A 13839-nucleotide genomic window follows, 5' to 3' on the forward strand; every position below is an offset into this window, starting at 1 on the left:
AGGTTAAAAAAAAAAAAAAAAAAAAGGAGAAACAAGTCCATTTTTGTAAGTACCCATGAAGTACACTGGTCTAAGACTTCTGAGGCCTGACTGCTATTCCTCATCACTTTACCTGCATGGTAGTGAAGGAACTTGAATATCTTCCCCTCCCCCTAACTTTATTGAGATATAACTGATGTATAACATTGTATAAGCTTAAAATGTATAACATGATGATTTGATATGTGTATATATTGTGAGATGATTACCAAAATAAGGTTAGTTAACTCATCCTTCACCACACCAAATTACCATTTTTGTGGTGGTGGTGGTGGTATATTTTTTTTACAATGAAAGTTTGGAGTGAATCGGTGAATTCCCTTCCAGCTCTAAAATTCTGTGAAGCTGTGATCTTGTCTTTTATGAATGTTTTTATTTTTTATGGTTATATAAGCGTGAGAAGTCAGAATTGTTTGTGTTTAAATAAACACTTTTTACTTTTATTATTGTTATTAAATTTTGTGCTGATTTTCTATACCCTTATTTTAAAGAATATTATACTAGAGGAACAACTAAGTTGATAACTGTCATAACTGTGGCCAAATTATTATAATGGAAGAAAGAGGTGAAGGGAAAATAAAGAAATATGCCTATGGACATTTTGGTATGTTTATTTCCAGTATTTGAATTTTTCTTGGATTGACTCCTATGCAGGCTTACTTTAGGAAGGAAATTCATCTTAGAAATGTGTTGCCTTTAAAACTATTTTGAAGTCTAGGGCCCCTTCTGAAGCTTATTATGTTTTAACCATTTTTATGCTGTTCACTTTGTTTAGTCATATCTGTTTTGAACATTGGGGAAACTTTAATTTTCCTGTTTAATCTTTTTATTCTTTGAGCTTTTAATTCATTTAAATGCATGTGGTACAAGAAAGCAAGAAAGAAAGAGCTACGAAGTTTTTGCCTTGAACATAAAATCACTGTGATTGTTCTCTCAATTAGAAGAAAGTACTTTTACATTTAATTCTTTTTGCTTTTTATCCCCATTTCACTCTCTTTCCAGAAGCCTTTTCTTTCTCCAAGCAGAGGCTTCTGACTTCATCTATATACATGAATACATGAGTTGAATTTAATTATCACCCCAAGAATCATCTATCTGAGCTCATTTTAGTAACATTGTTTGCTTATGAACTGCCTCAGAGTTTTTCAGAAAGAAATTTTGAAGAGCCTATTATTTCTTACAGAGAGTATTTAAATTTTTTTAACTTTAAAATTATATAAGAAAATGAGTTTTTTAACTTTCAGTGTAACAGCTTTGTTGAGATATAATCCCATACCTATTATATAACATTTTTATCTTTTAAAATTATTTTTTTAACTTTTTATCATTTTCCTTTTTTTTTTAAAGTCCTACACGTATATTAGCTTTTTTTTTTTTTTTAAGATTTTATTTGTTTATTTGACAGAGAGAAATCACAAGTAGGCAGAGAGGCAGGCAGAGAGAGAGAGAGGGAAGCAGGCTCCCTGCTGAGCAGAGAGCCCGATGTGGGACTCGATCCCAGGACCCTGAGATCATGACCTGAGCCGAAGGCAGCGGCTTAACCCACTGAGCCACCCAGGCGCCCTGTATATTAGCTTTTTACTGTAAAGTTTTTAATGTAGTTTTTAAACTTTGAAATCATGTAAGTAAGAAAGTTTGAGAAAATTTTGAATAAAGAAGGAAGGAATCGTCCTTAAAACATTTTCTCTTTTCTATATGTTGATGTTTTATAGGTATGTGGTTTTTACCATATAGTTTAATAGGATCCTTTTCAGTTTTCAGTTAATGTGGTGTTGATTTTATCTATTTTATTATAGATAGAATTGGAATGATGCCTTATTTTGCTAGCTGTATAATTATCCACCAAACAAGTGAATGTGCCAGGAAGGAAGGAAGGAAGAGGAAAGATAGTAGTAACTTAAAATGCCAGTGTCCCCCAAATGCTGTAAAAACAGAGAACAACTACCTTAGCAAAACCAAAGAACCTGTGCTGTGGAAATGATCTTGTGCTAGTTCTGGGCCTTGCCTGCAGGGGGCATTGCCAGTTTGGCTCTGCTTTGGGAAAGCCACAGTCTGTGTAAGCAGACTTGAGACCACCTGCCTTGAGACCACCATGCTGTGAGGAAGCCCCAGCTAACCACGTGGAGATGATAGGTGCAGAAGCACTGAGGCACCAGATACTGGATTGAAGCATTCTGATACTGTCCAGACCAACTTTTAGCCAGGTGCAGCAGAATGACAACATGTGGGGCATTTGAACCCTGCCAAAATTACCTACAGAAGTGTGGGACCTAGCAAATCATGTTCAACCACTACGTTTTGGGTTGTTTTTTTCTTGCAACAATAGGTAATTGATAGACTTTCCAAAGTGATGTTCAAGTATAGAGGCAGCCGTCCACAAACAAGAATGCAGGGATGATTGCTCCTGTGAATCTTTCCTTGAGAATCTGATAGCGCACTCGAGAATGACTAGAAAACCCCAAAGTAAGACTGGTGTTTAGCGTTAGAGCTGAGATTAAATGAAGGATATAAAGGGAAGTATAATATGTAACGGCTGTATGTTTTGACAAGTAAAACTCAACTCTAAAAAAAATGTATGGAGAGCATGTGCAAAACAATGTTTTAAAAACTATCTTCAGCTGTCATATTTGTGTTTGTAGTGTGGGTTTTGTATTGAGATAATGTTTTCTGTGTGTTGTGCAGCAAAGCAAATGGATAATTTAAAATTTTTCTAATTCTGTTATTTCTCATGTCTCAGAGCCAGAAGTCTCTGAAGAAGAAATAAAATACAGATATAAGTTAGAATAAGTAAACACCCTGTACTCCTGATTTTTAATTGGAAATATCAGTATGAACTCATGAGGTATTTTAATTTTATCTTGATATATACATCACATATGCATATATTTTTATACATATGTATATGTATAATATGAATCTGAGAATGTTTTATGTATATTATGGAATAAAGCAAATGAATATTTATGTGATAATTTGATTCTGACATTTCCTAGCTATGTCTGCTGAAAAGTCACAGAAATGAGCAAACCTAGTTCCCAGAATGTGTTCTTGAAATGCTCCTGACATCTAAAAGAAACTAGGGCTTCTTTGATAAACCTTTGATTCCAGGTGTGGGGCATGAAATGTATAAAATGATCCTGGAGTATTTTTATACTGTATATCAAGGAACCTATTAGCCACTACAAGACAAGTCAAGACAAAAGGATTGAGGAGCAACTTGAAGAGCCTTTGGGGTGACCAACAATCCCAGTTTTAGCATTGGAAGTTTCAGGTCCTGGAAGACCTCTTTCTCAGTCATTTGGTACAATTGATCACCCTCAGAGTCTCTCACTGGCCACAAAGGGATAAGGTCAGCATCTGCAAAGATAAGAGCTACAGTAGTGTGGCATCCTTTATTTATTATGTTTAAGTCTCTGAGTTCATACTGACATCCGAAACAAAACAAAACCCACTAATTGTTCATCTTTTGTAGATCTCAGGAAAGCAGTCTTTAATTTTGAAATCTGATGAGGCAAGGAAAGGAATCAAATATTTTTTTTACTTTTCTATATGAATAGTACCACCAGGTAAACAAATAGTAGGTAAGGTAAAGTTTCTTTTTATGGGGAAATTTTATATGCTAGCAAATAAAGACAAAACGATAGAATTGGAGTAATCTCTGTATTTTAATGGATTTTGACATTGACTATCAGTGACTGCTAATGACACAGAAAGAGAGAAAATCACGCATGTGTTGCACATACACCACTACCTAAGGAAAGTACCCAAAATATTAAGCCTGAGTCTGGCAAGTCTGTCTGTGTCCAAATGCCAACATATAGGAAACATGCAAGACAGAGGAACATGTTCAGCTGCACTGTTGGAATGAACTCCGTGAAACCCAGTCTGTGGGAAACTGTATAGGACAGATGGTCCAGTATACTTAGCAGATTGCAAAGAAAAAGTAAGAGATGATAAGGGAACCTATATGTATTAAAAAAAAAAAAGGCAAATTTAAACTATAGCAGTTGGGTACATACATTTGAGTAATAAAACCATAAATAAAAGTAAGGAGGTGATTACCACAAAACCCAGAGTAGTGGTATTTCTTGGTTGGGATGGGAGAGCTAGGATAGGGTACATACATGGAGGGCTTCTGTAGTCACTGACATGGTTCTGTCTTCCCATCTACATGGTGGTTCTAGGTTCAGTTAGCTATAATTTTTGCATGTGGTTTTCTGTGTTTGTAATATCTGCATCTATTTCAAAGATATTTTTAAGAGCAGTTTTTGGTTCACAGTGAAAGTAAGAGGAAGATGGAGGTGTCTCCTATACCCCCTGTCCCCACCCATGCATGGCCTTCCCCTTAATCACCATCTCTCCCAACCCCTCAGAAGGGTATATCTGTTACACTTGATGAACTTACATTGACACATCACTATCTCCCGAAGTCCATAGTTTACATCAGGATTACTCTTGGTGTACATTCAGTGGTTTGGGACAAATGTATGGTGACCTGTGTCCATCATTATAGTGTTATACAGAGTATTTTAAAAATCCTCTGTACTCGGCCTATTCATTCCTCTAAACTTTGGCAGCCACTATCTTTTTCCTTTCTTCATAGTTTTGCCTTTTCCAGAAATGTTAGATACTTGGAACCATACAATATACAACCTTTTCAGATTAACTTCTTTCACTTAGTAGCATGCATTTAAGGTTCCTCTATGCCTTTTCCGGGCTTGATATCTCATTTCTTTTTAGTGCTGAATAATGTTTGTATTATATTCGGTTATAAAAGTCTGAAATAAAAATTAAGGAAGGGAAATTGACCAGAGTGGAGGCCACTCTATCAGGAAAAGGTGGTAAATGATGCCTTATAGATTATCTAAGACTTTTTGACCAAGCATTTCATTAAATGCTGCTGTGAGAGATTCAACATAATCTGTCAGCAGAGAGCTGCTGAAGTTTATTAAAAAGGGGGTTGGAGTGCTGGAAACTGTGTTTCTAGGAAGATAAATCTAGCAGGGTGGATTTCAGGAGGAGATTGGAAAGCTAACTGGTACACCACATTGTGAGGGTGAAAGTGGTAAAGATTTGGATTAGGTGATGCTTGTAGGACCAGAGATAATGTAACTGTTGTGTTATGCAACAGAATAGTCGATAAGACTTGCTGACAGATTAAGTGTGGTTAAAAATAAAAGCATTAGAAATGAGTTCAAAGATTTCATTTTTGAGGGCATATCCTTTATTGGGTATGTACTGGGGAATTCTAGAAGGACAATTCTAGGTGATTAGACTAAAGTAAGATCTGGTATTTCTCCTCATAATGTATTTAGAATCCCAGAGGAATGATTACTAGGGATTCTGCATTCCAAATGGTTTGTTTAAAAACGGTGTTCTGGGCGCCTGGGTGGCTCAGTGGGTTAAGCCGCTGCCTTCAGCTCAGGTCATGATCTCAGGGTCCTGGGATCGAGTCCCGCATCGGGCTCTCTGCTCAGCAGAGAGCCTGCTTCCTCCTCTCTCTCTGCCTACTTGTGATCTCTCTCTGTCAAATAAATAAATAAAATCTTTAAAAAAAAAATAAAATAAAATAAAAACGGTGTTCTGACAAGCAAGAAACTGATAACAGTGACTGTTTTTGATAAGTGCATATTTGTGACATAGAGGTATGAGGGTGACTTTTTTTCTTTTGAGTCTTGAATTGTGCTTATATTACTTATTCAGAAAATAAATAAAATTTAATTAAAAGATAAAGATGCCCAAATCTTCCAATTTTCAGGGACAAATTCTTAGTTGGCATTTTTTATCATTGTAAGTTCTTGTAGACTATAGTTACTCAGAAAAAACATTCAGGGAAGCCTGTTTAGTAACTGGTCGCCTTTGTCTTATATATGTTTGTAAACATTGTATTTTTGAACAAATGTTATGTTTTGTGTCTCTGTATGTTATGTGGGTGCAAGTGTGATTCTGGGTCTGGATGTGTATGTGTGTTTCATTTAGGGAAAAAAAAAAGGGTTTATAGATGGAGTCTTAACTCTTCCTGGTGCTTTTCATTCTTATTGCCTCCAGTTATGATTTTCCTCCTTAGATGGGAGATGTTCTTCTCAACCAGCTTTAGGGCCATAAAGATGGTGGTAATGAGCAGCATAGACTGTCTCTCTTTGTTATCACTCCTGATGCTAAAGGTCACTACATATCTATTATTCCATCAGTCTCCCCTCTTCTGTTTCTCCCTGAGGCAATTCCTCTGGATCCAGCTTCCATAATAGTGTCCTGAAATACATGGGTCTTCTTTTGTGTCTTAGTCTTCTGGCTAGGTAAAGATGCAGTATTAGATCTGGTGATGAAAAGAGAATAGGAAGTGTTAAATGCACACACACACGTACATATACATACGTACATACACACATACATATAGTAGTTTCTTTTTGTTTTAATAACTCTGTTTCATAGTTTGTTATCAGTGATAAAAGAACCATTGGGAAAATTCAGGTAGGGGATACTCTTTAAGGTCTAATGAAATCAGGAGAAGATTTAAGTCTGCTCCCCTGTGGACCTAGAAAAGAGAAACCAGAACTAGAAACAATAAGAGGCAATAGGTAGGCAGCACCAACACAGTGGCCATCAACCTTGCTGGCACATTGGCACCACTGAAGATTAAAAAAAAAAAATACTGATGCTTAGTTCCCAGTTCTACAGATTCTGATTTAATTGATCAGGCTATGGCATTGGCTTGGAACTTTTGAACCTACACATTTGAATTTAATATGAAGACTGAGAACCACTGGCTTAGAGAAGAAAACTGGTCTAGGACCGAGGGAAGGAGTTCCCAGGTTGCACAGCACCTCAATCCCCAAATCTCTTCTTTTGGGATAGATTGAAGTTTTTTGTTAAATGATGCTTTCCAAGCTTTATGATTTGTTTAGGTTTCTGATGGGTAGAAAACATAAAAAAGACATAAATGAGTCTTTAACATCTGGAAAGAATGGACAGATTCACATCAGAATAGTAATAAAACTTCATGATTGATTACACTTATTGAACATTGTGATATTTGCACAGGTTGCCTGTGATTTGCTTCGGAGAATAATTCGCATCTTGTATCTCACTAAGAGACTCCAAGGACAACTGCAAGGGGGAAGTAGAGAGATAACAAAAGCTGCTCAGAGTCTTAATGAACTTGGTAAGTCCTCTTTTGATTAAAAAGCGAATACACTTTTACAGATTTTTCAGTCACTTGATTTGTTGGCGTTATCACCAGTAACAAATATTATTGAATAAATGTATTTAACAATTGCCGGTATACAACATGGTCACACTTTTCAAAATGGGTGAAAAATTAGTTGATTTCTTAGAAATGCAGTTTATTTTTTAAATTCTCATGTGATAAGATTGGCTGTTTTTTTCTGGGTATACATTCCTATGAGTGTTAACACAAGCATAGACTCATGTAATTGGTAGCACGGATATAGAATAAGTTCCATCACCCCCAAAATTCCCTCCTGCTATCCCTCTAGAGTCTCACCTCCCCACCTAACTTTGGCAACCACTGATTGGTTCTCCATCAGTTTAGTTTTATTTTTTGGAGAATGTCACATAAATGGGATTATGAAGTATGTAACCTTTAGAGACTGCTTTTTGTACTTAGCATAATGGTTCTGAGATTTATCCAAGTTTTTATTTATACCATTGTTTGTTACTCGGTGTTTGGTGGAATATTGTTGTGTAGTTGTACCACAGTTTATGATTCAAGGACTGAAGGAAATTTATGTTGTTTCTAGTTTTTGGTCATTATGAATAGAGCTACTGTGAACATTTGGGTACAGGTTTTTTTTTTTTTTTTTTTTTTAAGATTTTATTTATTTATTTGACAGAGATCACAAGTAGGCAAAGAGGCAGGCAGAGAGAGAGGGGGAAGCAGAGAGCCCGATGTGGGGCTCGATCCCAGGACCCTGGGACCATGACCTGAGCTGAGGGCAGAGGTTTTAACCCACTGAGCCATCCAGGCGCCCCTTGGGTACAGGTTTTCATGTGAACTTAATTTTCATTTCTGTAGAAGAAATGTTATTTTTTTTAGGTGACAAATCCTATGTTGACATTCTGCCTAGAAGATTTATTGAATTCATTTCTTCATATGTTCGTTTATCTTTCAAGCATTTAGAACAGAGTCTTGACATCCAAGGGTTTAACACTAATGGTTTTGACTGTTAACAGGCTGCAAGGTCCATGATGATATAGTTCATATTTCAGGCAAAATTTTGAATAGTGTAGAACTGACACTTGCATTTTAATGAGGCTTTGTGGTTTTCTTCTTTTCTTTGGGTACCTGGTAATTTTTCTGAAGTGGATATGTTTAGTGATTCTGTACCTTTGTAGGTTCAGAGGTCTTTGATGATACCCAATTCAGGTATCGAGCATCTACTTACTCTTGGTGGTGTGCTTTGAAAATAATATCAGAAAGATATGCATTACATGTTTTTGAATTTTTCTGTCTTTGATATTTGAATTACATAGTCAGTTTGAAATGCTTATTCCATATTTTTTCCTAAAGAAATATAGCCTCCTTATAAATGATACTTCAGTATCAATTTTTAATCCTCAAATACATTGCTTAGGCACATCATTGGGCATATACCTAACTTGTGATTTAGTATGCTTGGAATATCTTATATAAAAAGTTAATTTTTATTTATTTAAGTTAAAAAATTAAGTTTTTACGTTCTAGTTAACATACAGTGTTCTATTAGTTTCAGGTATATAATGTAGTGATTTAACACTTTCATAGATCACCTGCTGCTCATCACAGCAAGCACACTCCTTAATCTCTATCACCTGTTTAACCCATTCCCCTTCCCACCTCTCCTCTGGTAATCATTAGTTTGTTCTGTACAGTTAAGAGTCTGTTAAAAAGTTCATTTTTAATCAGTGAGTAACGCTTGAGTCTTTTCTTCACAGTATGTGCTAAATGTAGGAGTGTAAAAATTCTAGTATCAGCTTTTATTTTTTGCTTTATCACATTTCATATCTTTGCTCCCAAAATAACCTGCAGGATAATAGAATCATTAAAAACAGGCACAAATTATTCCAGGGTTTATTATGTACATTTTTCATCACTGACACTGTTCCATAATAAAAAAATCGCTAGATTCTGATTATGACTATCATTTTTTTCTAGAAAAAACATATGCTGTAATGCAAATGGTGATGTCTTCTTTTAATAAAAAAAAAAAACCAGACACAAGTATCAATCATAATGTTCAGAGTTGGTTCAATATAGAGTATAAATTATCCTTCCAGTGAGGCATTGGCTTTACCCAAAGTTTTTAAAATATTAAATGATGAATAGTTGTTGGAAAATGTAGTTCATGGTGGAATTATCTCAAGATGGATTATGTTAACTTAAATTTTTAAAGCTTTTCAGATTATGTACCATTCAAAATTTGCAAAGACATCATCTCTTTGTCATTCACTGCTGTGGTTCTGTCTTAGCCAACAGGAAAGCCAAGAGGAAGATAAAGTTTCTACTTTGGGGATTAATATTTTAACAAAAGTAATAATTGGGAATCACTGTTACAATTACACATATATACAAAATGATATTTTATGATTGGAACATCTCTGAAATTATCCATGTCTTTATCAATATAGTTCTGATTCTCATTAGAAAGAAGAAAATGATGAAGAGTAGAAGTGTTTACACAGGACCTTGAAATTAACTTAAAATAATCTCTTAAACTTGAAAGGTCTTGAGGGTTGAATTGCAGAGACCTGATGAAATACATTGTCATCTAGAAATTGTATATTTTGAAGGACTGGAGGGAATGTAGAGTGACTGCTAACAGCTACAGATTTCTCTTTGGGGTGATGAAAATATTCTGGAATTAAATAGTGGTGATTGTTGCACAGCCTCATCAATATACAGAAAAGCTGCTGAGCTGTGCACATAAAATGTCAAATTTTACAGTATTTGACCTATATTCTGATATAAAAAGTATATTCCGGTCCCTGGTGACAATTAGTCTATATTTATATTTATTTTATTTTTTTAAATTGAGGTCTAAATGGCATGCAAAAAAACCCTACACTTATTGAAAATGTATAGTTTGGTAGTTTTGACATGAGACATCACCAGTATCAAGGTAATGAACATGACTCTCACTCCCCAAAATTTCCTCATGGCATTTGGCAAGCCTTCCTCAGGCATTTGCTGATCTTTTTGTCACTCTAGATTTAGTTGGCACTCTAGAATATTTTATATAAATGAAATCAAACAGTTCATATTGGTTTTTGTGGCTTCTTCCAGTCAGTTAATTTTGAGACTTATCCATGTTGTTTTGTGTATCAGTAACTCATTGCTTTCTATTTCTGAGCAGTATTCTAGTAGATATCCCACAGTTGGTTTATCCATTAACCTATTGATGGATATTTGGGTTGTTTCTAGTTTTTGGCTGTAACAAATGAAACTGCTATGAGCGTTCATATATAAGTCTTTGTGTGGACATATGCTTTCATTTCTCTTTGGTAAATACATAGGAGTGGAATGGCTAGATCATATGGTAGACATATGCTTAACTTTTTAAGAAATTGCCAAGGTGTTTTTCAAAGTAGTTGTAAAATTTTACATTCCTACCGGTAGTGTATGAAAATTCTACTTCCTCCACATGCCAATACTTATAATAGATAGTCTTGTTACTTTTAACCATCCTGATAGTGATACTTTGTTTTAAGTTTACAAAAAATTTAAATTAATAAGGAGTTTAGCAAGATGTCAGGATACAATATTAATATACAAAAGTTAGTTTTATTTCCATATGCTCTACTATTAACAAACAATTGGAAATTGAAATTCAAAAATACCATTTATAATAGCATGAAAAATATGAAATACTTAGGTTGAATTTGACAAAAGATTCCTAAGACATCCAGAGAACTAGAAAACTTTGTGAATGGTGAAAAAAGACATAAATTAATAAATCTTGTCTCTGAAATGGAAGACTTAATAGTGTTTGCTAAGATGTTCATTCTCCCTATGATCTATATGAATTCAAAGTGGTTATAATCTGAATCCCAGCAGGCTTTTATTTAGAAACTAACAAAGTGATTTGAAAATTCATATGGAAATGCAAAGGATCTAGATACACAAAGCTTTTTTTTTTTTTAATTTTCTGTTAGTCACCATACAGTACATCATTAGTTTTTTATGTAGTTTTTCATGATTCATTGTTTGCATATAACCCACTGCTCCATGCAATCCATGCCCTCTTTAGTACCCATCACCAGGCTCAGACAAAAGTTTTAAAAGAGAACAGAATTGAAAGATTACCCCCACTTGATTTGAAGACTTACTATAAAAACTGATAGTAAACAAGGCAAAAAGATAGACAAACAGATCAATGGAATTGAATAGTGAGTCTAGAAATAGACCCACACTTAAATGAACAACTGATTTTTGACAAATTTATCAGGGAAAAGGTAGTCTTTTCAATAGATGGTACTGGCACAGTTGGGTAGCAATATGTGAAACAGTGAACTTGTAATCATACCTCACTTCCTATACAATAAACTAACTGATTGGATCCTAGCTCTAAATGTAAAACCCAAGTTAGAGCATATCTAGAAGAAAATACAAGAGAACATTTCTGTGACTTTGAATTAGAAAATGATTTCATAGATACATCACTCAAAACGTAGTTCACACACAGAAAAACTGATAAATTAGATTTTATCAAAATTTAAAACTTCTGTTGAGTGATTCTATTAGAAGAATGAAAAGGCAAGCCATCAACAGGAAGAAAATACATGCAAAGTATATGTTTGCTAAAGGACTAGTGTCCAGAATATGTAGAACACTCTACAAACTTGGTAAGAACACAAACAATACAATTTAAAAATAGGTAAAAGATTTGTACAGACACTTCACCATAGAAGATAAATGGATGGTAGCTATGCATATAAGGTGCTCAACAGCACCTTGGGGCAATAAAAATTAGGCATTTGGGCAATAAACATTAAAATTGTACTAGTGTCTTACAGAGAATAAGCACAAGTTGCGCAGGCATACTTGTAATTTTTTTTTTAAAGATTTTATTTATTTATTTGACAGAGAGAGATCACAAGTAAGCAGAGAGGCAGGCAGAGAGGAGGAAGCAGGCTCCCCGCAGAGCAGAGATCCTGATTCGGGGCTTGATCCCAGGACCCTGGGATCATGACCTGAGCTGAAGGCAGATGCTTTAACCCACTGAGCCACCCAGGCGCCCCATACTTGTAATTTTTAATGCAGACTTTATGTAATGATTTTTAAAACTACTTAGTGTAGGTTTCACGATTAAATTGTATCATTGATTTAAGGCTTTTCTTTAAGAAGAGTCCCAAGACTAGATGAAAATTTAGATGAGCCTTACTACAAACTGATAATGTTTTTTGAGCATCAGCAAGATAATGTACTTAAAAATGTATTTTTGGTACTTTTACTAGCTATCTTTTAAAATTGTTGTTAGCCCATCAAGGTGGGATCTCTACATGATTTATAAGCTTGATACCTTTTTAGAATTTTGGGGGCCGTTTGGTAAGCTGTCATTGTGAACCAGAGGACGGAGACCTTCTTTTTTAAATTATGTATTTATTTTTTTAAAATTTATTTGAAACAGATCACAGGTAGGCAGAGAGGCAGGCAGAGAGAGAGAGGAAGAAAAGCAGGCTCCTTGCTGAGCAGAGAGCCCAATGCGGGGCTCAATCCCAGGACCCTGGGATCATGACCTGAGCCAAAAGCAGAGGCTTTAACCCACTGAGCCACCCAGGCACCGCTGGAAGGAGACCTTCTTATAAATTAAACTAGTGTCTGAAATTACTTAAGATTAGAACTATGGGAAAGGGGGCGCCTGGGTGGCTCAGTGGGTTAAGCCGCTGCCTTTGGCTCAGGTCATGATCTCAGGGTCCTGGGATCGAGTCCCGCATCAGGCTTTCTGCTCGGCAGGGAGCCTGCTTCCTCCTCTCTCTCTCTCTCTGCCTCTCTGCCTACTTGTGATCTCTCTCTGTCAAATAAATAAATAAATAAAATCTTAAAAAAAAAAAAGAACTATGGGAAAGGTTTTTGTAATATCAGTGTTTCTTGATCAGGTTGAATAACAGATTCCTTTATTCCATGGAATGCATTTTTTACTTTTTCTGTGTTGAATGGAAGCTATAGTGGTGAAACCAGAAAGTGCTACATTTCCACAATCAACCTTACTTGTTTTCTCCTTTGGAACACTATGAGGTATTCTACCTATAATAGAGATACCTTGACCTATCTATCATACACTTATTGGTGAGGAATCTAGTGTACTCTCTGCTTTAGTGTTATCAAATGTTAAAATTCTGCTGGATACTATTGGATTAGAATATGTAAATGTAGAGAGAACATGGAAGACTGTACTGTTTCAATTTTAGGTAGATGAATCTTTTCTTGTATAACTAGTTGCCTTGGAGTAGTTAAGAAATTCAGTTTGAACCTAGTTCCTCTCTACTTGCGATTTCATTTCGATTCCTTCCATTTTATTTCTCCTTCCTTGTATTAGACCCTTACTTTTGAAAGTTTTTTTTTTTTTAAACCATGAATCTTTAATTATCTTAAAATTTACCAAAGGTTTTTGAAGAGTCATGACTACCAAGAGCCAATATTTACCTTGTAAAGTTCCTGTAATTCAGGGTTTATTTCTCTCTCACTTTTTCTGGCTTAGAAACTTTATTTTGTTAATGACGAGAATTAATTGTGTATGGATATTTCATTGCCTGACTTGTTTTAAAGAAGGCATTAATTTGACTTGTAAAAATATATAATAA

At 35.1% G+C, this 13839-nt stretch overlaps 1 protein-coding gene across 1 annotated transcript in view; it reads left to right on the forward strand.

The window, feature by feature from the left end:
- The window catches only part of COG5 (component of oligomeric golgi complex 5), a 300018-nt gene that overhangs the window by 33321 nt on the left and 252858 nt on the right, over positions 1 to 13839 (forward strand). The window contains exon 6 of the mRNA XM_059170806.1: positions 7081 to 7201. Within this exon, the coding sequence (XP_059026789.1) occupies positions 7081 to 7201 (121 nt within the window). The remainder of the gene's footprint in view (positions 1 to 7080; positions 7202 to 13839) is intronic.

This window comes from Mustela lutreola, chromosome 4 (assembly GCF_030435805.1).
Source record: "Mustela lutreola isolate mMusLut2 chromosome 4, mMusLut2.pri, whole genome shotgun sequence".
Taxonomy (NCBI): Eukaryota; Metazoa; Chordata; class Mammalia; order Carnivora; family Mustelidae; genus Mustela; species Mustela lutreola.